At 47.8% G+C, this 24,946-nt stretch overlaps 1 protein-coding gene across 6 annotated transcripts in view; it reads right to left on the bottom strand.

Annotated features, from left to right (window-relative positions):
* STIM1 (stromal interaction molecule 1) overlaps positions 1–22,299 on the bottom strand; it is a 458,800-nt gene extending 436,501 nt beyond the window's left edge. For 4 of the 6 annotated variants that reach the window (XM_085623467.1, XM_085623470.1, XM_085623468.1 and 1 more), the window contains exon 1: positions 20,051–22,257. In XM_085623467.1, the coding sequence (XP_085479593.1) occupies positions 20,051–20,162 (112 nt within the window). In that variant the 5' untranslated portion in view covers positions 20,163–22,257. Of the gene's footprint in view, positions 1–20,050 lie in introns of all 6 variants that reach the window. The other 2 variants (XM_085623469.1, XM_085623472.1) reach the window with 1 other exon arrangement.
* Positions 22,300–24,946: the final 2,647 nt, after the last annotated feature.

Raw genomic sequence — 24,946 nt, 5'->3', positions numbered from 1 at the left:
AAAGGTGCCAGAACAAGGCAAGTAGAGTTAAGGTAATTGGGCTACGGGAGAATGACCCGCCACTATTAAGAACAAGCATTGGCATAGCCAATAGGTCTCGCCTTTGGGACCTTATAAGTGTTTAGCCATGCAACAGTTGCATAACTAAACACTTATAAGGTCCCAAAAGCGAGACCTATTGGCTATGCGAATGCTTGTTTTAACTGCTGCAATCTATTGAAGCCTCACGGAGACCATCAAAACGGCCGTGCAGCCGCGAAAGTGATCGCGATCAAACATCAAAGCGGCCGTGCGGCCGCGAAAGTGAAAGTAATCGCGGTAAAGCGCGACGCGCACGCCCGCGCACATGCACTGTAGGTCTAGGCTGGCCTGGTAGCACTTTTTGGAGCCCTCACAAAATGTCTCGCCAGACAAGCGCATGCGCTGGGTCAGGCGAGACCTAAAAAAAAAAAGAAATGGTTGGGTTGAAAGCCCAATACTGTATACAATAGAGGTAAGCCCTCATCTTCTGATAAATTAGTAATTAATATACGCCACACTCCCAGAGCTGCCGACTTTGGAACTGAGAATCAGGTTGATTCCTAGGATATGCTGAATATACTGTGATTGTGGGAAAATCACTTAATCTCTTTAGGCTCACTCAGATTATCCTCTTTACGGTGATAAAACCAGTACAGTTGAGAGTAGTAATAATAGCATGTGCTATTAAACGTGCAGTGTCGAAACAGCTTTTAGTGTGCCGCTATTTATAAGGAGATAAAAGATCCCCGATCTTGAACCAGTATTTTACTGTAAATGTGTGCTCTAAGCAAACACGTTTGAAGCTTAAGCGTTACCTGCTAATCTACCTTTCCGTATATAAAAGTGAATGATTAGCGTATTATTTCATCCACAGCCTGGCGCCCACGGCCGGTATATGAAGTGGGGGAGTTGGCGTTCTGGTTTGATATGTTGCCTTGTGTAATGTAAAAAAAAACGAATAAAGGTGGGGACTGACGCCGGTGTGAGGTTTGGAATGCAAAGTAAAAGCTGCACAAACTAAGCTGCCAAAAGTGTGAGTGTAGCTGGTGCACTGTGTGAATCTTGCAGATGAGTGCTGTTTTGGCCTAATTGTGGTGCGCGGAGTGTTTAAAAAGATGGCAGACGACCTGGGCAAGCAGTGGTGGCAGGAGGAGCAGGAGCCAATGGCGAGGAAGCATAAGGTATTGGATAAATGTTGTGGTGCGAGGCATGTGCATGCAGTCAAGCATTTTCTGTAAAAGTCAGACTTCTCTCCCTGAAGAGATTAGTCAGAACGCGTTTACTTAACGAATGGCTAGTAAATAGATAATGCTTTTATTTCTGTTCACTGCGTTCTTGAAAGCAGTATGTGAATTTGAAGATAGGCAGTATTTGCCTACTTTCATGTTGTGCTTTACTTATTGGATAAACCGTTTGCTCAACTATGAATTGGGTGGCAAGTTAGAATAAGGTACAATTTCCACTGTGCAATGAACTAGGTGAGAACAAAAAATTAATATGTAAAGCGCTCCGATACCTTCTGGTCGAGTTTGCGCTATATAAAACTGCAACAACCAAAAAAGTGTGTGTTCACAAGTTACAATAAATTACGTAAATGGCGAGGATCTGTGTTTACTCTGGCGTAGTATCAGTCACTATGTATTCCTGTCCATTCTCTAGTCCATCCATTCATTCATCCAGTCCTAACATGCTCCATTGTTTGCAACGTAATACTTCTTCCTGTACCGTTGTGTTTGTCGGTCTAGCTATCTGGCAGGCACTGTACTTTTTATGATGAAATGATAGAATCCGTTAACTGCTGCCCCGCCTAGAACTGCTTAAATCTGCATGGTGCGCAACAAGAGTTCATACCACAAAGTAAAAACAAAGGCATTCATCCTTGAGCCGGAAGAAGCCCCGCCCCCTCTCCCCGATCATCAACACTACAGATACAGGAACTGTGTGTTCAGGGTTATGATGGACGGCTTAGACGCAAGGCTGTGATGACGCAGGGAGTAACTCTCCAGTCTCCCCCTCTTACCTATATCCATCCAGGCTTCTCGTTTGCAGCCTCGGCAGAATTGTTCGTCCTTTACTATATCTATGCGTCTGTCTATCCTTAGCTGCTGCAGCGCCTAGATGCCCTAGAGCTTGTACAGGGCGCTATGCAGGGTTACAACAGAACGTTAGTGCTGCAAACAGATGCTGCTCGCATGACAGGGACTCACTTGTTCCCTGCTTTAAGGTGCCTCAAGGCTTCTCCGCGTTAGCAGGATCTGTCTGCCTGTTCCTCTCCCACAGCCCCAGCATTATAAACCACACCCAGGGAGCACCATCTACCGCCTCACGAGCCCACGCGGCACTAGCCCAGAACTGAAAGTGAAAGAAAGTTTCTGTTCCTACAACACAGCCATTTCCGGGAATTCACTGGTCCCGAGGCGGCAGGCGGGGTTGGCTGCAGTTTTCACAGCAGTCCTGCCCTAGCAGGAGAGAAACCTCATCAGCAGCACCTCCTGGGAGGAGATATTTTATAGGATTGGCAGCGACAGCTTCAGCGAAGGAGGGCCTTATGTTATAGATTCTTCAGACATCATTGCCAAAACCAACAGGTGTGGCCCTGGAAAGCTAAAGCAATGGGTCATTTATTTTTATTTTATCATTGCAGTCATGTGCCACAACACTACAATAAATAAACAGTTCAGACAAGCGGCAGTGAAAGCGATCGCGAAAGCGGCAGTGAAAGCGATCGCAAAAGCGGCAGTGAAAGCGATCGCAAAAGCGATCGCTACTGCAAAACACTGAAACCCGCCACAGCAAACCATGTGGTTTCAATTATTGCGCCCGTGTCTGGGCACGATAATTGAACCACATGGCAGCGGTGCGGGTAACAGACACCAATAGGCCATGGGCGAAGCAATGCGGCCGCCTTTGGCCAATTGCGTGCTGTCTTTAATAAAAAGATGCACGCAAAGGCCAATAGTGTGGCCCAAAAGAAAAAGCACATGCACGAGTGTGCGATTCCTAGGTCAATTTTCAAACCCCATACAAGAGGTCTCTCACTGCGCGAGCAGGGCTACGCACTGCAACGCTAGGCGCAAGACCTAAAAAGTAGACTGTGATAAGGGAGTGGACGAGGGAGACCGAAGCAAAAAATAAAAATGTGGAGACCAATAGAGCATGGGGCCTAGAATGGAACATGCGCCGTGAAGGAGGAGGAAAAAAAAAACTCATCCTGCTTAAAGAAAAGCATTTATCAGGTTAGATTATTAAATCTTGATGATGCAAAAACTCTTTCGGTGCATTTTGGGGAGAACAAATATAATTTGGGATGATTCAGAGCACTTTTGAGATGGACAACAGTTTAAGCATTACAGTGTGAGCACTTCATAAGAGGCGGAATGATACACCAAGCAGCCAATAACATGAGGTAAGAGAGCCACAGCTCTCTGGGTACTGCCAACGCCCGCTCTGGGCATTTTAAATAACTGGTAATATTATGTAACAGACTGCTGGGCTGTCAAGCCAGACCGAAAAACAGAGTAAAGCGAGAAGCAGGGTCCAGCCAGTGACAGGATGCTAACAGGCGCTGAGAAGACAGAGAGATTAAGGAGGAATGAAATCTTGGCACGAAAGGAGGGCAGTGCGAGAAAGACACCAAAAGCAAACCACTTGCTACAGACATAATGGAATATTTATTGTCGGAGTGCCAGAGGCACACTCAAAACAACAACAAAAACGAATGAAAAAACATACATCAAAATAAAAAAGCAAGTTAGCTGAAAGGCAAAATATCTGAGCGTGCAAGGACAGAGGGGAAAGCTGCCAGGCCAGGCAGAAATTCCGATGAAAACACTACTTGTACATCAGGTTGTACCGCTTTCGGGAACAATATGTATTTCCTACAAACTGGAAGAGGAAGCAAACAGACACCGAGAGAACGTCAGCAAGCATATTATCAGGCCAATGATTGTACGTTAAGAGTTCCTGCCAGGATTTGCATTTTCATTCAGGTCTTCTTTTAGGAGATGTATTCACATGTAGAACTTCTATATATGATGCACAGATGTTCTTAGGACACGTAATGCGAATACCCAGTTTATCGCTGTATACGTAAGATATAGGCGAGCCCCCCCAAGTAAGACTGATTTGCATATGGCCATGTCTGAACTGGGGTGGCAGAGTGGGCTAAAGAATGGTGATGGATCAAACCCAGATCTGTTGACTGGGTGTGAGTGTTTGATTGGTTCTGATGCTCCGTCCATCACCACCCCCTTTTGTACCGCTTTGTGCGCCATAAGTTGGCAGGGTATGCTCAGACGTGAGTCCCTTGCTCACTTTGCCACTGGATTCAAGCAAGCCTGGCTGAAGATGGCTGAAATGCCAGAAACCGGTCCTAGGAAGCTTGTTTCCGGTCCAGGGAAGGCATGGCTTGGCAGTTCGGGCTGGACTGTTCCCATGAGGCACAGGGTCAGACTGATTTGCATATGGCCATGTCTGAACTGGGGTGGCAGAGTGGGCTAAAGAACGGTGATGGATCAAACCCAGATCTGTTGACTGGGTGTGAGTGTTTGATTGGTTCTGATGCTCCCTCCATCACCACCCCCTTGAGCACCCCAAGTGCATCATGTGCATACGATTTACGATTTGTGCCTAAAGAAATCTCAGTGGGGTAGATGGCTTGGGATCCTTTGGGTTAAAAGATACCTTCCTGACCCCAGGAGCAAAAGAGAAATCAGCATTCTCAACCCCAGATGGGCATTACCAGGTCACGGTGATGCCCTTTGGACTAAAGAATGCCCCTGCCACCTTCCAAAGGTTGGTGAACAAAGTCTTTGCTGGGCTGGAGTCTTTTATTGAAGCAAATTTTTTCAGTTCTTTATATGAGAGGAGAGAAATGTGTTACCTAACCTGTTCGCAGTTATGTTTTGTTGCAAGCGGTTACCGAAAAAGAAAACGAAATGTTGTTTTTATGGACAAATACTGATATGTACGACCGCTCAGACTGTCAATTGCTGTAAAAGTGCATAAGTACAAAAGAGAGGCCAAAAGCCCCTGCACAGTTCTGTAATATCTGAACGGATGTGAACTACATGGAAAATGTGAAAATCAATAAACAAAATTGAAGCAAATCGTGATGATATTGGTCAGGCCAGCGTAGTGTCCTCCGCGGGATAAGACGGGGGATATGAACACAGGAAGCGTGGGGAAGCAAGTGTAAACTCGTACACCACCAAGGGTTGCAGATACTGGCATGGTTTCAAAAGGAAAGGCGAACCACTTCCACGGCCAATGTGAAGGTGTCCCACACAGACTAACAATGTGCCCAAAATACTTTGTGAACTACTCAGTTATACAAGAAAAACATTCATGCATGAAAATAGTGTACATGAGATGAAAGGTCTTGATTCAAGAGTATAACTGTTCATTACTTAGAAAGTGCTCTTATGCTCCAGAGAATCTAGGCGCTGGAAGAACCACACTTTCAGAAAGTGTGTTTGAGAATGGGTGGCTGGACTTATTGACGAGGAGTCTATTATACCCCTGCCTGCCCGGTACAGGGCAGTTGGGCTCCGTGGCCATATATTTGACTGACTGCGGCTACTTGGTCACTATGTGCCTTCTAAGAGAGGTGGCCCTGGGTGGGAATCCCCAACCATGGGTCGCCATGGGTGAGAAGACTGACGCCCGCAGTCATTGGATGTGCAGTAAAGGAGTTCTTGAGAGACAGAGTGGACTGAGGCCACTGGTGCAGGTAAGACGCGGACAGACCTGAAGCGCCTCGAAGCTAAACACTGATAAGAGAGGGGCCTGGTGTGTCTGCTGGAGACAGAGCCTGGTCTGAAACACCTAATGTAGGCCCCGTGACCGACCAGCAAGGTGGAGCATTCTTTCTGGGGGTTGATTCGTTGAAGTCGAACCTGCCTCACATTCAACAAGAATACCTGGATAAAAGAGGTCCTTCAACCCCCTGTCCAGTATCAGAAATGAGGCATGAACGAACTGACCAATGTAGTCAACGCAACTACTTCGAAAACGCTGGGTATGCCGCGGGTGACAAAAAGCCGCCACCTTCAATTTTGAATGACATTCCATAAATATATGAACCTGCATGTGAAGCAATTTATGAATTAATACAAATTACGGCTTATTTAGGTTTACTGCCGCGTGCCAACACTGCGCTTTTTCATTAGAGATCCTTCGATTTTCCTAAAGGCGACAGCAGGGTGGACGAAACATGAGAATAATACTGAAAACTGAAGTTCCGAAGAGGTGAATGGTTCAGAAAACCAACAAGAAAGCACCATCGGTGGTCTCAGCGGCTGCTTTAGAGTTTGGTGGAGAGGGTATATCCTGGCAACAGTAATGGAGTATCCCCGTCAACACACTCTCGGTCTTCATGCCTGATTTAGAGGTGGAGGGGCTGCCAGGTTTACCCAGACACAGTACAACTTATCCTGTCGGCACAAACCTTCCTCCGGCAGCCCGGGGGAGTAGGGACTGTTGGAGGCAAGCCATGAAAACATCCAACCAATTTAGAGTGAGCAGTCGGATGGCTTTTTTTGTTTTCTTTTTTACTGTCCCTCAAAGCCAGGTAAAAAGGGACATTTCTTTATACAATGATCTTCTGGAACCTTCTTCAAATTTTGGGGTTGGTCCCAGGAGAGAGATTATTAGAGTTGGCAGCCGACTCCTACTGCTGGGGGCCACACCGGCTCGCTTGCAGACGTCCTTCAAAAGAACACTGCGGCTCTACCGGGGCCTGTGTGAATGGGCGGGGTCAGTCACTGAGTATGCCCCCTGCCTCCACCAACCCACATACACCTGTGAAGTCAAGGGGTCGAGCAGTTGGAAGGTGCTGCAATGAAGGTCCCCCAACAGCCTCGAGGGGAAGTGGAGCCCTTGTGGTGGTCTTCAAGTAAAGATTCATACAACTCTACAACTAGATTCCAGCTCCCTGGGACGATTTTATATATTTAGGTTTTTTTATAGCAATGGCTCCATGGTGATCTGGAGGCAGGCGGGCAACTAGAGTCAAATTTCCGGGGGGGGGGGGGCTGAAAAAGATTTCGGCGGGGGGGGGGGCTCAGTCTTCCAGCCATAGGCAGTGTGGCTGTAAGAAGGGGTGAAAACACAAGAAAAGCCTCATTAACGAGTAAACGGTCTTTTAAAGACCTGTGAAGTACTCCGGTGCGGCTGCAATTAGACGGACGCCAGCCCGCGAGGCTGTCTCAGCCGGGCTGACACAAATGAAGAGGGGGGCTGAAGCCCGGTGAGCCCAATGGGTGTTGCGCGCCTGTCTGGAGGAATGGGACAGTTCTGCCTGCTGCGCTTCGTCTCAGCCGGTGGCTGTACGGGGGCCCACCGGAAATAATTTTTAAGAACCGGAACTTATTTTAAACCATCAGACTTTAATGCAGAACAAGAGATAGAAAGGCAAGAGATGAAAAGGAGACGAAAGACAAAGATGGAAAACGCAGGGATGAAACAGAACCTGGGAGAATGAGGTAACTGGGCAGGGGGCAAAGGAAGGTGTTTGAAAGATCTATGGGTGGAACCAAGACTAGTCAGCCTTAGGATTCAACAACCCAGACCTTCGGCAGCGCGGGCACAGGCTTCCGAGGAAAACTCTGGCACTTACCGTTATACAAAACAAGCACTGTCTGCTACAAATACAGGGCAGCTCAACTCTGCCCTCCTAAGGGAAAACCTGCTCCAATTTAGTCCACGCTGACACAAGTCATCAGTTTACAGCCACAGCCAAGTTTATAAAGCAGAAATGTACTTCCTGTTTCAAAAGCAACCAGGGATATCCGCTTGTTTCCTTTTATGTTATGACTGGAAGAAGGGACGCCGTTCCAGTCTCTCAGGTACATGTGAAGAGACCCCCAGGCACAGCCCGACTAAAGCGCCTAGAAACGCCAGCATGGGGTACATCCCGTTCACGGCCTCAAGTACCAGCCCTGCTGCTCACCCTCAGTTATCAAGGCGCTACCGGGAGCCTTCCCTCTGGGTCCGTCACTGGAATAGGGAGTCCAACCTAAACACATTATTTCTGAGACGGGTCAAGGTTCGGGTGCTAAATGTCAGAGTGTGGTATTTTATTGCAGAGTACTTTGTGTGAGGCGCAGACTGCAGACAACAGTGTGTGCGCCTGAAAAAACAAACTTAACGGAGTATTTCGGGTTTTACGGACACAGGCGCCGTACCGAGGACTACCTATAAAGATGTTTATCAGATTAACAGAGGCGCGGGTTTGATGTACACCCTGGTGTTTAGCAAACGGCCATAGTTTATATCAGACACCTGCGTAGAACATGTGCACATGCAACCTTTGTTGTTAGGGGTTATGCTATTGGGCAATATGGGATGTGTAATACAATCTAAACTTCTGATGTATGCTGGAAAATCTATAAATAACGTTTTTTTAAAAAGGAGGGGGCTGTGATGGGCCCCGTCTAGGAGGGGGGTGGCACCCCATTAACAGCGTCTCGAGAGCTGCACTGCACATAAGAGGAGGCAGCAGGGTTTTTCCTGGAGTCTGCACGTATGTGAAGTCATGGATAGGGACGCCCTTCCATCTCCACCATGGCACCACCCACAGTCGAGCGGCCGCCACAGGACTATTAGCTGTGAGGCATGAGGGGCCGGGGCAGGGCCACGCTGCCCAGCCACCGCTGCACCCCGGAAGCAAACTTGAGGTCAGGGAAGGAATACTGGGTTCGAACCTTGGCTGCCTGGCAAAGATTGCTGTTTTGAACGACGGGAGAACTAAGCGGCTTGCCCAGAATCACAGGATGGCGAGTCGGGGCCGGGATTCAAACCCGAGTCCCCATCGCCACACTTAGCAATTCAAGCCAATAGGCCACACCAAGACGACTTTGTATTTAGCAAAGAAGGTGAAAAACATGGATGCAGAGCTCTGCTCCCATCCTCACCGACATCATTCTTCTTAGGTGACATTCTTAACTACGCCGAAGGGAACTAAATGGGGGGGGGGTGGGGGGGGGGGGGGTTCAACCATGAAAAGAAGGAGCAGTTGTGCTGTGTAAGTTGCCGCGTCTCATCGTAAACAGGTAGAAACGTAAAGCGCACAACGACGGTCTCAAACAATAGTGAAGGCGGTGACAATATTAAATTCCATGCCAATCCTTCATTTCTATATCCAAGGCCGGTGCCTCGAGCCATGGGCGGTATCACCGTGCGAACAGCATCACTCGCGCGGAACAGGGACCCGAGGTTTCCGATTGATAGATGTTATGTTGTATGACTTTTATATAGCGCAAATCACCTACAGGTCTCTAAGCGCTTCTAGAGAAAAGTGGGCAAGTCACTGGTGCAGAAGTAGAATAGCAGCGGCGGAGGCAGATGATTACGCGGTGGTTAACGCCTCTCTAAATAGGAACGTTTTTAAGCGCTTTGTAGAGGTTATTCAAGACCCGAGTATATTGTACTTTCTTCCACTTGATTAACTGAGTATCGCGGTTCCTGTAAGTATGGTTGGTACATCCAATGACAAAAATGGGAGGCTCATGAATTATCAAGGGCACCGGTTCAGGTACTGCTGTATATCACCGCGACAGGTGAAGCCCCCAGCTGCCGAGACACAATGTGAGCACGTCCTGCAACATTATAAATGTGCCTGAAACGCTCGGACTCTCTGGGCTTGCCCCACCCTGCGACGATACTGGGGGGTGGAATAAACACTGTCTTGAAGGGGGACACAGGATGGCACAAAGTAGAGGCAAGTATACTGAGGTTATACAAAAGACGAAAAGAACACAAGGTACAAGCCGGATCTGCAAATCTGGCTTAACTCCTTGCCAAACGAGGTATTACTAGAAGGTGGAAATCCACACTGCCCCTACACTGCTCAGCTGGAAGGAGGACATGGAAAGATGGGGTTTGGCGGAGAGTGGAGCGATCCGTAGAGAGAAGAAGAGAGGCCGAAGGAAGGAACCAATGGCAATGTGCTGGGATCACCGATTGGAAACTTTCAAAGCAGTCGACATTCTCACTATATAGGATTTCATGCCAGGCTTTCTGTACCATTATTCAGCCCCTACTTTCAAGTGCAGATATTACTATTGCATCCTAGATTGGGCAACCATCCGGCCTAATATTTCCATTATTCCCAGTGACCCCTCTGTACATATGTGGACTCTTCCTCCTAGGGATTCCTTTATACTCTTTCAGTGTGTACACTCCAGGTCCTGGACAGACTCGTATCATTCCGATTTTTCAATATTCTGCGCCGGCAGGTGTGGGGAGTTTATAAAATGTATCTCGCGGACTAGCTATTTGTCCGGGACGATAGTATAACTTTTAAAGAACACGACGGGCAGAGATGTTATCCAAGGGTAACCACGGTTACAATGGGTACGAAGAAGGTAGGGCTGGTATAATGGTACAAGGCTGAGAAATGTCTTGATTGTATACGAGCGATGGTCTCATCACGCGTATATATATATATCACTGAAAAAACCATAGGTTTCAGACATGTTATAGTTAGCGGAAATTTTACTGATAAAAAACCAATGAAATTCCCCCGTTATAGTTAGTGCAGGCACCTATAACTCACGCGACCGCAATCCTCTGCTGATGCTAATACTGTATTTAGACACTTATTTGCCCATGTCTTCTTCCATAAATTTTTAGCTATACATATATTAGAAATATTTTTTTTTCATAAAGACACATATGTCATCAGCAGAAGATTGCGGTCGCGCGAGTTATAGTTGCCTGCACTAACTATAACGGGGGAATTTCATTGGTTTTTTATCAGTAAAATTTCCGCTAACTATAACATGTCTGAAACCTATGGTTTTTTCAGTGAATTTGCAAGGTTTTTTAAATGCTAATTCCTAACTATAACGTGTGTGAAACCTATGGTTTTTTCAGTGAATTTGTACGGTTTTTTAAATGCTAAGTTACTTTACGCCATTCGTGGCGTGCACGCCCACTTAACGCAGTTCGTTCCGTGCGCGCACGGTGCGCTTCGCGCACCGTGGGCGCACGGTGAGCACGCGGTGCGCTTCGCGCACCGCGCGCCCACTTTACGCAGTTAGTGCCATACACGCAAGGTGGGCACGCAGTGCGCTACGCGCACCGCGTGCCCACGTTACGCACCGTGCGCACATGGAGGACATATTATGCGCTTCCTTGTGATAGGTAATCTGTTAAATTTAATTTGTAAGTGATGACAATAATATGCCATGCACAGAGAGTGTTTTTTTTTTCTATTAAAATTTTTAGCGTAAGCGCACCGTACGCGTACGGTAAGCGTAATCGGCGAAATTTTCAAAAAATAAAAATTTACCGTTTTTGGCCTTTGAGGACTCAACTAACATGGCTATGTGCATGGGCGCTGTCTAAACAGCCCCTTTATATGTTTTTTGCCTTTATTTACAGCCCCCCCCTCAGAGTGCGAGAGAGAAAATGGCGGCCGCCGCTTCCTGGTTTCGACCGATTCGAATGTTTACTTAGATGTAACAGCCAATCAGAATCGCGCTCGCGCACGCCACCGTACGCGTACGGTAAGCTTACGGTAAGCGTACCGTAAGCTGGCTCAGATATATATATTGATTTAAAGGCTATTTTCTCAGAATCTACTGAACAGATTTACACCAAACCTACAAAAGGCACTTCCTTGACCTGAGGACTACCTCTCTGCCAAATTTCTAGTAATTCTGTTCAGCCGTTCGGGCTGTAGCCTTGTCTAAAGGTCCTATGGAAAAATGCATGGGAAAAACGCGTTTTGGGACCCCCCTTTTATCTCAGCCCCCGCTTGACGAATCCCCCCGAGACTTTCAGGGTAGGAGCGGAGCGTAGCGCCCCACCTATTTTGAGAAATTCGCGAGGATTCGTCGACCGGCGCCAAAGTTATTCAAAATAGAATGTTGCGGATTTCCTATGGAAAAGGGGTCCTAACTATAACTACCTACTGGCGACCGCCAGTAGGTAATATATATAAACATATATATGTGATCCTGCTACGTAGAACTAGATATTTGATTGAATGTATTCTTACTGGAGATAATGAATAAAGTATTTAAAAATAAAAAACCGTACTCTCCAGTTGTTGCCCGATCATTCTGCTCCGTACAAAAAAAAAAAACAGTATTCCTTGCCGAGTTACAGGTAAAAAAAAAAAAAAATTTAAAAATCAACGGCGTTTCTCTGTGCGAAAGAGTTAGTGCTGCCGATGGGCGGTCGAGATCATTTGTATCAACGCCAACATTTCTTCCGGTTTACGATGAGGCACACAACTTACTTACACCGCACCACCGCCCCTTCTCATGGTGGTTTCTCTATAAAACTTTGAATGCCACCGCACGCACACAGACTCGAGTGAGTATCCAACATGTGCTTAACACAATACGTATTATTTCTCTAACAATACCTTTGTTGATTTCGATTCTTACAAAAGCTAATTATGAATGTATTGGTTTCAAATTTTGCCTGTCTCCTTACTTTGTTTCTAGTTTCCTCTGAAGAAGGGATCTTTCGATTCCGAAATGCATTGGGCGTGTTAAAGAATTTGAATTTCTTCAGCGCTTTGGAATTTGAGGCATTGTTTTATGCCACTTTTATGTGGTAGAGATTTATGTCATGGATTTGTAAAACAATTTTGTTTACTAATACATGCAAATGATCCTTACGGCAGCTAATTATGATAGCATGAAAACCTTTTGTTTCTCTAAAAGAAATATAGGCTGTGAAGAATTCAAATGTAGTACAGGCTGTTTCCAAACAACCAGCGTTGCTTGGGTAATCGTGTATTTGACAGAACACAGCACAGCCCACAACAGTAGGATTATTATTTTAGCACTGGAGGAATGGATCATATCCAGTAAGCACACGGAGTGCGTTGTACATCATTGCAAAGAACACAGGGGTGTTTGCCATGTCGTGTTTTCACTTTTATCTGCACCACTGGCAGCCTGCATGAGTTAGGGGTCCCTAAGGGTGGCAGAATACATGCTGCAGCCCTCAGGGACCCTCTTTAGTACCAATACCCGAGTACTCGTGGTACCATTCACCAGGGACTTACAGGGGTGCTAAAGGTATGGCCAATGGGGAGTGGGGGGGACAATTGTACAGTTTTTAGGGGAAGAGATCTGGCACTGGGGACCCGGATGGCAGGAACCCAGGGCACGTCTATCAAAATTGCCTCGAATACCAGGCAAGAATTGGGAGTAACCATGTCCAAAAGGGGCACTTTCCTGAAGCCACCGCCCATTGCAGATTTTTGGCCCTTCCTCCCCGGCTGTATTACTTCTTGGGTGTTGTACAGGTGGGACGGGGGTAATCAGACAAACAAGGAGTGGAAGTCACGGGCCCACAACATCCAGGACCGGTAACACCATGAGCACCACACAGTGCCTGGATGTAGGAAACTAGAAGTAATCGCGAGCCAACGCAGAAAGGGAAATCTTACAAGCACCAACAGCGCCGCGGGCGAGAAATGAACCAGAGGAAACCCAAGTTGCAGGTCCTGCTGCAGAAGATAATAACAAATGCACTCTTTTCGTGGTGCGAGTCACATTTTCCACATCTGACATTCTATTAACAAACGGTCTATAAAGTTAACTGCAGGAGCTACCTTCAGCAAGCCCTAAAAATGCATATAATGTTTAACAAAAACAAAATGGCTTAATTGATACGTAAACTAAATTCTGTACACATACTAATGATAGACAATTAGAATATTGCATGATATATGTTGCTTTTGTGATGTATTTGTGATTGGTGCTTTATTCAGTAAGTTTAAACTGCTTGAGTGTTGCTTTCTGCTAGATAAATACACACACATATGGGTATTAGCGAGGGAATAACATTTGTTTAGCCATTTCTATGTATTAATTACGTTTTGTGTTTCTTTTGCTTAAGTTGACTATTTGGGCCTGCCACAAAATGGCTGCCTTCTGTATCGGACGTGACTGATGCCGTTACACGAGGTTTTGGGTGAAGTGCGCCTGCGCTAACGCCAGCAACAGTGGCCTCTTTGGACACTAACCAGACTGTACCCACCAAGGTCGCCCTGGGAAGCAAGCCAGCTTTTCTGAAGAACAATAAGATGTCTCTTAAAACCGGAACAAGCAAGAGTAATGACCTAAGAGACATTATTTCATGTGAACTCTGTCGGACGATCTCTGATTATCCAATCAGAAGTGCTGAAACCCAATATTTGATACTTTTCGTCAATGATTTTACTATAAATTACGGTAGAATAGGGAGGTCTAGGACACGCTCTACGGTTCGTGTCATTTTCCTGACGTTATGCTGACGGAGAGGACGGTGACACTGCAGGACAGCCGTTTCCCTGAATCTTTGACAGACTGAACTGATGCCTAAACTTTGACTTAGAGGACGACTATTAGCCAGAATAGGTAAATATGAGGATTGGCGGTTTGAATAAACTAATGATTTAATTTGCATTATTTAGATAAAGATTGAATTGATTAATTACAAAATGAGTTGGGTTGTTTATTCATTGAAAATGTATTGATTCAAAGTAAATAGAGCATTAGAAATTAACTTAAACCAGCAACTAACAGATTCATCGCCAATTTATGGGAGGAATACCAAAGGTGGAATTCAGGGCCTAATGAGTTACGGAAGGTTATGTAGATGTGTTGCTCATTAGGGTAAAGAGGTATTTCCTTTCATGTCAGCGTTTGGAAGATAACCACCTCCCGGAAACCACAGATTGATGGTGAGTGAATGTTGGTGTTATGGGCCCCACCAGCGAATGTATTGAATACGTGTGTTTGTGAGATCATTGGTCTGTGACGGAGGGAGGGATTTTGCATTCCACGCTGCATCAGTGGCAACCACAATATGAAAGAAAAAATGTGAGACTTCATTTTGTACTCCTAATGCTTCCAATCTCCCTTCACCAACTATTCCCGCCACCCAAAACCGAAGGCGGGCAACCTCGGAGCTCTGATAAGACTGCGAGAATGCCTGTACACAAGTCAATCAACCAATGCCCCAAACAACTACGTTAAGGCTGAAAATCAATTTTAAAAAACACAGCCCACATCATCTTCACCACAACTACGTAGCTCTCTTAACCAGTGCCCTGAATGAAATGCACATTACCAACAACCGCACAACCTGCGTTGTCTTTAGTCTAACCGAGACCATCACCAAGAAGTGCTAGCACTACCTACTGCTTGGAGCATCCCCTTGGTTGAAAGCAGCCTGCATTGGCCACAAAGTTCTCCAAGGTAAGAGGGGTGGCGATCTCAGCAAACCAACTGGCCAGACGCCAAAGAGCGGCCCTCTTTGACCTGCCTGACATTCATGCAGATAAGTACAAAAGCTTCAAAATCAAGACATGATCCACCAAAAAACCAAGCTCCTCTAGAACCACCTCTCGTACGACGCCAACTTTTGTTAAGTTTTAACACCGGCTGAAAACACATCCCTTCTTGCGAGCCTAAATAATTTAAAGCTGCAGAGACCACCTGAAATGTAGCCTCACTCTCGGTCTCTCTCTGTGCTCACTGCGGAGACTGCTTCATAATCCTCCAGATTTAACCATAAAATCTGAGAAGAGTCAACACAGCCTGTCTGTCTACTGAGGCTCACAAAACAAGAATTACTGAGTTGAGAAAAACAACTGTTATTAACCCCTTCAGTGCCCATGACGAGATGGTCTCGTCATGGGCCGCGGTTGCGCTGTGCCCATGACGAGACCATCTCGTCATGAACTCCGCCCGCTAATAGAAAGCCCGGCACAGGGCGGGGCACGCAAGAGGTTAAACCACCAAGTGACCATTTAGTTTGTGGGCAGTGCTTAACAAAGGGGCAGCTCGAGTACAAATATTAGTAGGTGGCTCATCTCAGGTTCAAAACGGAGCTCCCCACTCAGTACAGCAGCTATTCTAAATCTGAAAGGCCTTCATCAGAGAGTAACTGCTGACGTTTCAGAGGGTGTTCATTCATTTCCCACACCCTTCTCGCACTCAGGTACACATCTAAATAGACACCTTCCTCGCAGGTACCAACGTCAAGGGGTTGCCAGAGAAATCAAGGACAGACAGAAAGTGGCGCTCTATGAATGCACTGGAATTTAAATGGCGCTCTCCTATATCCAACTGGGAAACACTCGCTCTTTTGCCTCAGAGAAGAAATAAAGTGGACAGCGTTTCCTATAAAATGTAAGGCACTGAGTTACTAGTAGGCACGCTCCTGCGCACCACGCTAAAGAGATCCAAGGGTGAGGGAGGGACCCAGGTTACAACCCTCCCCCCCCCACCCCTTCAATCACTCTGTGCACTTTAACAAACAGCCAACACACCCCTTTACTATCGCCATTCACTTGCAGTGGCTGGGAGTCTTTTCAGGCCCAGGAGTTGGAATGCTGGAAGCAATCCACTGGTTTCAGTATTCTCTTCCTATCCAGACCCGGGGGTAGTGGGTGCCCTGAGGTTCCATGGGGTGACGGCACAGGTCATAGACTGCCTAGTATATAGTTGTTAACAAAACTATTACATTTTAAAATAAGAGCTATACAACTAGACAAACGGTCTAAAATTAGCCTAGTTATAAGGCATATTTACTTCTTAATCTTAGAGCAGATAAAATAGAATTAATAACTGAGAAACGCACGGATGACGAGTCTAAACGCTGTAAAAGTACAACTCTTTGTGTGAACTACAATTCCTATGACGTAAGACAGGGCGTAGGAAATGCAATCTTGAAGGGAAACACAGTGTGCAAAAGAGCATAAAAGCATAGTAGATTGGAGAAAGACTCCCACAGGGGCCACAAGGGAGTGAGGCGAGCCAAGCACCTGTCACTGGGAATGCTACTAAGGAGCGGGCCGTACTGAACCTTAAACGTGCTAGATACAATCTATGCTCAGGATTCACCATCCAAGATAAGTATGGTTCCGTCCCTGCAGAAGCGGAGACTGGCACATATCAAAGAAACGAGACCCCATCAGTGGACTTTACTATTCTGGCGTTTCCCCGTCTGCAGAGAGCTTTAGTGTCAGCACCTCCGGAGGATGGAAGCCCCTCAACCTGGAGAATATAAAGATGGTCATTTAAATAAGGTGTCATGGAACCCCCTCTACCCATACCTAGAGGGCTGCTCCACCCATATGTATGTGTTCAAACCCTGCATGAGGAGCCACACCATTGCATACGTCTTGGTAAGTATGTCATTGTAAAACGCATGTGTAGTGAGCTTCCTGCACAGTGGCAATGTACACGGATAAGAGCAAGACTGTGTGTCAGCCACAAAAGCATTAGGATCCGTTCTCAGGGGTGGAATAGTGAGATTGTGCCCTCGGAACAGTTTCTGATCATCACCTAACTTTTTCCAGAGTTGCCGCTTGCAGACTTTTCAACCCTCTGCCGGCATTTCTAACCAGGATTAGATCTAGAGCGCGTTCGCCATCACTGCAGCGCCAGCCAAGAACTCAGTGACAACCTACTGTAGCGAGAAGACTCAATCTGCAGCAAAGCAACAATAGTGTCACAGCAAAATGACACAAAACACACACCTGCCACCATAGCCTCGCGTGTGACTAGAAGCGCTCTACAATCTACGGATTGATCAATTGGCTAGAGGGACCCTAGCCTCCCTGGGTGGCCTCTGTGGTGTACGTCTGATTGGGCAGCATCCCCGACCCTAAGAATTAGGAGTTTGTCGCAAGGTTGGTGGGAAGGTGTTCGAATACCTTTGGGTGGAAGCTCATCCCAGGGGTCTTCAGCCTTCTCTGCAATAAGTAAATCATCCTGAGCTACCAACATTAGTGTTGTAACCGAGGCCACGTCAAGCAGGATTACATTAGTGTCCACTTTATGCAAGATCATCAGCAGTGCATCATGGGTAATACCCGGCCATGGCTGCGATGTCCCTGACACCTCGGAAATAATTAGTAATAAGCTCCACCAGTGCGGATTGACTTATCACTCAAATATCGCTTTAATTATATTTTGCAAATTGAAATCATTTTTATCCAAAACATCAGCTTATGAGTTTTCAAAATACATTTTGAATGGAACAGACAATTCAATGTTGTGCATGTATATTCATTTGACCATAGAAACCTTCTGAGTTAATTCAGGAGGGCTACTTACAGGTGGCTGACTAGCTACCAGTAGCGCATAGTTACTCGCTAGAGAAGCCCGGCATATACATTCCCCTACTATGCTCATCAACACCCGCCAGTCTATAGTGGCTTCCAGTTTGAAATGGCTCTGGAACTGCTCTAAAGGGTATCTGTGGCCTGGACCCCGAGGGTAGGTTACTAACTTCCGGTTTTCTGCCACAACTTTTAAAGTGCCTAGTTTTAGAAGTCTGCAGAACACTTTTCCACCTTTGGGCTTTCCTTTCAGTGATTCTTCTAATCTGATAGTTTAATCCAGTTGGCTCAAGGTAGGACTTAAACCAAGACTACAGCAACCACAATGCACTTGCCTGCTCAATAAAATTCCAGGATCGAAGCATTGTATCACTCTCTATATGCAGTCATCTGACAAACCCCTCGGCCTGGATCTTTTACAGCATGAAATTACATGCACCAAATTTACCAAGGCCACAAAGCGCCCTGCACCAATCTCATTTCTGCCTCCTGCCAGCCATTCGCCAGGCACGACACGTTCTGCAGTAAGGCCATTGGCAACTTATCAAACAGGCCCAAAATATTAATAATTCTAAAAGCACTCGGAGACAGGCGCGACAGGAAACCTCTCTGCCCAGCACCATCCTTCGCAGGCAGGGCACTTCCCGACTGTCTGGGGAGCCGAGACTAATGAAATAAGGGGCATTGGTGCGCGTCAAGAGGATCAAACGCTTACACAAATGTGTGTCTGTTAAATATAAAAGCCATCATTAGCGCAAGGTGTGTGGCCTTTCGCAGCAAAAATAATAATGCACTTCACCGCTCCGTTAGCAGAAAATAGGGCAGGCTTTTAAAGAGGTGGCATCCACGTGCCTGGCTGTCAAGAGCCTACTTCAGCCCACTCCCCAGGGCCTAGGCGTTCCTCGCCCTTATACACACTACTTACTAACAACAACTCTACAAATATATTATCACAACTTGTTAAAAGAAGAATTTTATGAATTCTGCACCCATCTTCAGAAGAAGACGGGTCAGTTCTGCAAAAATGTGATTACATTCCTTCCAAGACGCACGCCAAACTAGTTTGACTGGTACCCTGGCTGCAGGCCTATGTTTCTCCATAGCATGCCTCTGCCATCCCTCACAGCATGCCTCTGCCATCCCTCACAGAATGCCTCTGCCACCCCTCACAGCATGCCTCTGCCACCCCTCACAGCATGCCTCTGCCACCCCTCACAGCATGCCTCTGCCACCCCTCACAGCATGCCTCTGCCACCCCTCACAGCATGCCTCTGCCACCCCTCACAGCATGCCTCTGCCACCCCTCACAGCATGCCTCTGCCACCCCTCACACCATGCCTCTGCCATCCCTCACACCATGCCTCTGCCATCCCTCACACCATGCATCTGCCATCCCTCACACCATGCCTCTGCCATCCCTCACACCATGCCTCTGCCATCCCTCACACCATGCCTCTGCCATCCCTCACACCATGCCTCTGCCATCCCTCACAGCATGCCTCTGCCATCCCTCACAGCATGCCTCCGTCATCCTTCACAGAATGCCTCTGCCATCCCTCACAGCATGCCTCTGCCATCCCTCCACAGCATGCCTTCACAGCATGCCTCTGCCATCCCTCCACAGCATGCCTCTGCCATCCCTCCACAGCATGCCTCTGCCACCCCTCCACAGCATGCCTCTGCCACCCCTCCACAGCATGCCTCTGCCACCCCTCCACAGCATGCCTCTGCCACCCCTCCACAGCATGCCTCTGCCACCCCTCCACAGCATGCCTCTGCCACCCCTCACAGCATGCCTCTGCCACCCCTCACAGCATGCCTCTGCCACCCCTCACACCATGCCTCTGCCATCCCTCACACCATGCCTCTGCCATCCCTCACACCATGCATCTGCCATCCCTCCACCACACAGTACCGCGGTACTGTACCCTGCCCCTTGCTTACCAGCGATGGACGAATCCTCGCCCTCCGGGGACCCGGGGGGCTTCTCGCCTTGACCCTGATGAAGGAGGGACAGGCAGAGGACCCAGACTGCCACTCTGGAGCACAACTCCATTTTGTGCGATGGCAAGGAACGGCGCCTGTATCCTCCCGGCCGCTATCAATCCTCTCTCAGCATCTGTGGCCACTGGATATTTCCAAGCACTTCGCCGCTATCAATCCTCTCTCAGCATCTGTGGCCACTGGATATTTCCAAGCACTTCCCTGGATACTCCCAGGCACCTTTACGTTCAGAAACTCTGCAGGAAGCTAAACCAGTTATATCCCGGGACTGGAGCTATTTTAAATCCACAATTGAAAGGCATCCAACAAGGTGGGGCGAATGATGCTGCAACGCTGTTCTGGTATTTAATAGCTCACCCACGTGTGCATATAATGCGAGAAAATAGGGCACCAAAAAAAACAGCAGCGCTTTCATCTACTCCTGGGATACAGTCCGATCGACCATGATTGTGTTAGGCCAATTCCAAAGACGACGAAGCAAAATCCGGTCTTTCCCAGACACTGGAGAGGTTTAAAAACCCAACATATTGTTAGAAAGGCAATTCACGATGTTCAGCCTCCTTTAACGTGCCCGGCTTGTCCTCAAAAGCAACCACGGTGACATCATTCACAAGAAGCACAATGTTAAAACAGGAGTATGTTCTGTAGAAGCAAAGAAGACAGCTGATGGCGCTTTCAAGCGGTTAGAAATATTGAATATGTGTTGGATAGTGTGGAAAACCTGTCCACCTCCTTGGATTCGGAAATCACACTTTTTACATCCAGGGCCTCTATTGCATACCAGCTTAGTTAGCACTCGGTTCTGCAAGCTGCCTGGTCCAGGCCAAACTCCTCCTGAGCAAACCTTGTTACTTCCCTCTGCAAATAGGAGTGCGCATTCCGACCCGGGTCAATCCCAGGGCGCCTGGGCAGGGGAAGGTTGCATAGTTTGCAGGGCCCCAGGACAGGTCCCTCTCTCCCAGGCCTCCTGACAGGCCACAGAGCCACGTGTCAATCAAAGGCCTTGGCGTGCTGGCTGACCTCGGCTCTCCTGTTATACTCCACTCGCCCACTGCTGTATCTGAAGACCTCACCGGAAGCAGTCACTGGACCGGTGGGCAGTCAGTGTTATACCCCCGTGTATTCTCGCTGATTGTGCAGAGACCCCGGAAACTCTTACTGAAGGACAAGACGAGCGCCCATCCGTTTCTAGGCTCCCCAGTTGTATCCACAAGCCCAAGGGTACTCTCCACCGGTCTGTTAGTGGCCTCTCTCCTTAGGCGTCCCACAGGTCTCAGTAACACGAATGCCTCCACAGAGGAGACTGTCTCGGATGCTCTGCTGGGAGATCCCTGAAGAGACAACCCCAGGCAGCACTCTCGGTCTACTCTGTGGCGCTCCTATACACTGTGGCTTCAAGTTCACACCAGGAACCAGCAGGGACTTCCTTCTTTCCCTGGGGCACACGTCGCCTGTTAGACTTGGACAGCTGTCTCTTCTTAGCCTGGTGCGACAGTCTCTTTTCGCATAAATCTTCTAATTCTTGGCCAGCGGTCTCTTCTTAATGTGGAGCAGCCGCCTCTTCTAGCCCGCGGCAGGCAGCAGTCCCTTCTTGCACTGGGGCCGTCTCCTCTCACTCTGCAGCAGTCTCTTATCCTTAGCCAGCTGTCTCTCCTTACCCTTGGCCAGGAGTCTTTTTTTGCCCTGGTGCTCGAGTCTCTTTTTAACCCTGGTGCAGGAGTTTCTTTTTTGCCCTGGTGCTGGAGTCTCTTTTTTTTACCTCGGTTCAGCAGTCTCTTTATTTACCCCGGTGCAGCAGTCTCTTTATTTACCCCGGTGCTGCAGTCACTTTATTTACCCCGGCGCAGCAGTCTCTTCCCTCCCTGTGCCTGCAGTCTCTCTCATGTAGCTCTCTTCCGGCTGGCCCAGCTCAGAGAGATCCCGGCGGCTGCCCTGGGCAGGGTGTCCCTGGGACCGCTGCGCTGGGTCAGGTGTCTCCCAGCCCCCGGCTGTCTCTCCCGGGCTCAGGACCCGCGTCACCCCGGGCGGCCCTGGCTTCCTGTCCCCGGCTGCTCTGCTCCGGCTCCAGCTGACAGGACAGGCGGCGGCCTCGGGACTGCGACAAAGCTGCTTGCTCTCCCTCCTCCGTCCCTCCTCCTTCAGCGCGCTCAGTGCCGCGGAACCAACCCCCTCCTCCACTACTGCACTCCGAGAGCAAGCCCCACCGCCCAGGGAAATGCACCAGAAGCAGCTCCCACCCACACGAAGAAAAAAAGGGCTACAAAAGAGCCCTGTTAAACACACTTCTTCCTCTTCTTTGCCTCTTGGCAGGGACATCTTAAGGATTTGGGGGGCCCTGGGCCAAACATATTTTGGGGGCCCCTGTTCAGGACACCTTTGAATTTATGATCTAATTTGAGCCCCTGTTTCCCACGCAGTTTCCGCTTCCTCAGCTGCACTAGCGATCCAGTTTGCATCATAGGCATTAGCCTATATATTCCCGATGTAAATGGACATGTCACGTGCAGCTTACAGGTGTAGGATTCAGGGTTTCCTGCCCTGCTACTACGTTTTTAATACTTTTTAAATTGTATATGTGTGGCTGAATTACTCTGTGCTTTTTAATAATTTCTCCTACCTATGCGCCCTTGCACTTTACTTGATTCTGCTTGCCAACACCTCCTTAGCTGCTCCGATTCGCATTTCGGTTTTCCTCCAGTCCTGGTCCGCTGCTGCTGATACACCGATTGTGTGGAGGGCTGGGGCTACTATCGGGCTACTCACTTCCGCCCCCACGCAGTTTCCACTTCCTCAGCTGTGCTAGCGATTCAGTTTGTATCATAGGCATCAGCCTATATATTCCCGATGCAAACGGATGCGCGCAGCTGATAGCTGTAGGATTTAGTGTTTCCTGCCCTGCTACTAGGTTTTTATTACTTTTTAAATTGTATATGTCTGGCTGAATTACTCTGTGCTTTTTAATAATTTCTCCTACCTATGCGCACTTGCACTTTACTTGATTCTGTTTGCCTACACCTCCTTAGCTGCTTCGATTCGCATCTCGCTTTTCCTCCAGTCCTGGTCCGCCGCGGCTGATACGCCGATTGTGCGGAGGGCTGGGGCTACTATCGGGCTCCTCACTTATGCCTATGCAGTTTCCGCTTCCTCAGCTGCGTTGGCGATCCAGTTTGCATCATAGGCATTAGCCTATATATTCCCGATGCAAACGGACGCGCTAAGTGGACGTGCACAGCGGGCGCGCCGCTGGCACCGAAGGTAAGCCTGTCTGCGCCCGGAGGCGTTCGGCGCCAGCCATGCTGCCCAGTTCCCCTCCGGTGAGTTTCTTCCACTATATTGCAATAGGGAAAAACTGCTTAGCCTTAGGCGGCTACCATTATGTCACTGTACAGCCGCTGATCCGGAGGTTGGAGGTAGACTTTCGATTCAATAAGTGCAACTGGACTCTCCTCCAGCCCAGGAAACTCGCACCCAATATCCTTCCACGCAACAATAAGTGTAAAAACAATAAGAAAACAGAGGACTTAAAGGCCACCCTTTTAAATTGTCGCTCTATACAAAAGCATGAACCATACATTTATGGCCTACTTTTAGACTAACAGTCTGATCTTTTATTTCTCACTGAGACCTGGCTGTCTGAAGCCTCCAACCCTACTATCACCTCGGCCATCCCTACGGGTTATAACATTCTTAGGAGGGACCGATCGAATGGGAAGGAGGGAGGTGTTGCCATAATTTACAATAAAAAACTAGACTGCTTAGGCTTCTGCTGTAACTTATCCCCCATCATAGCATAGCTGGATTTCTGATTTACAGACCTTCCAGTGCTATTGGAAATGTTATTACTACGCTTAATATAGCCACCACCTCCCTGGCCTTAAAATACAACAACTGCCTCATTCTGGGATATTTCAATATACATATGGACAATGGAAAAGACCCTCAAACAATTTCCTTGTTGGAGGCGCTGCAGGCCTGCAACATGTTTCCATCTGTTTCTTTGGCCACCCATGAGAAGGGCCATACCCTAGACCAAATTGTTCACAACTTTGACATATCAGTAAACCTACCTCTTCCCATTACCTGGTCTGACCACCTCCTATTAAAATTCGTCATTCCCAACTCTGCCACAGCCCCTTGAGCTAACACAGGGCAGAGGGTCTCTAATTACAGGACGTTCCATAAAATATCCATCCCGATGTAAGCAGACGCCCTCGGTCGTTCCTCACCAGAGCTGTCTGGCTGCCCCGACTCGGACGCCCTCTCAATAGATTCATGGCTCTGAACCAACATTGATGCAATGGTACTGGTTGTTTGCTGCTCCTCAAAGAGGTCAGCCCCACCAGCTCCATGGTTTAACGATTCCCTTAGATCTCGCAACAGAAATTGTGGAACAATTGAACGGAAATGGCGTAAATCCTATCTACCTGAGGACAGGAAGGTGTATAAAGACACCTTAAAAGCTCATTACATTCTCGTGAAGGCAGCCAAGAAAAACCTCTTTCAAACCAAGATAGAAAATGCCCAAAATAAGAGTAAGGAAATCTTTAGCATAGTTAAATCCTTTACTGCCCTGAGAGCCGGCACAAAGGAAGGGCCATGCACTGAAGAATGGTCTAAGTAAATAGTTGAATTCTTCCACAAAAAGATCTCCATGATCCAACAAGCCTTCACTAACATCTCAGAGGAAGAACTGACCTTCTACCTTAGTTCTAATAGCAAATTTCACCTCTTGGATCCTACATCTTTACTAGCTTTCCCTGAGTTTTAGCTTGAAGAGTCACTGACCCCTCTCCAAAGCATTAAGTCTGGCTCTCCTACTGACCCATGTCCAGGGAA

This window comes from Triturus cristatus, chromosome 8 (genome assembly GCF_964204655.1).
Source record: "Triturus cristatus chromosome 8, aTriCri1.1, whole genome shotgun sequence".
NCBI lineage: Eukaryota > Metazoa > Chordata > Amphibia > Caudata > Salamandridae > Triturus > Triturus cristatus.
Note: the sequence above shows the minus strand (reverse complement) of the source record. Positions and strands in the feature narration are given on the sequence as shown.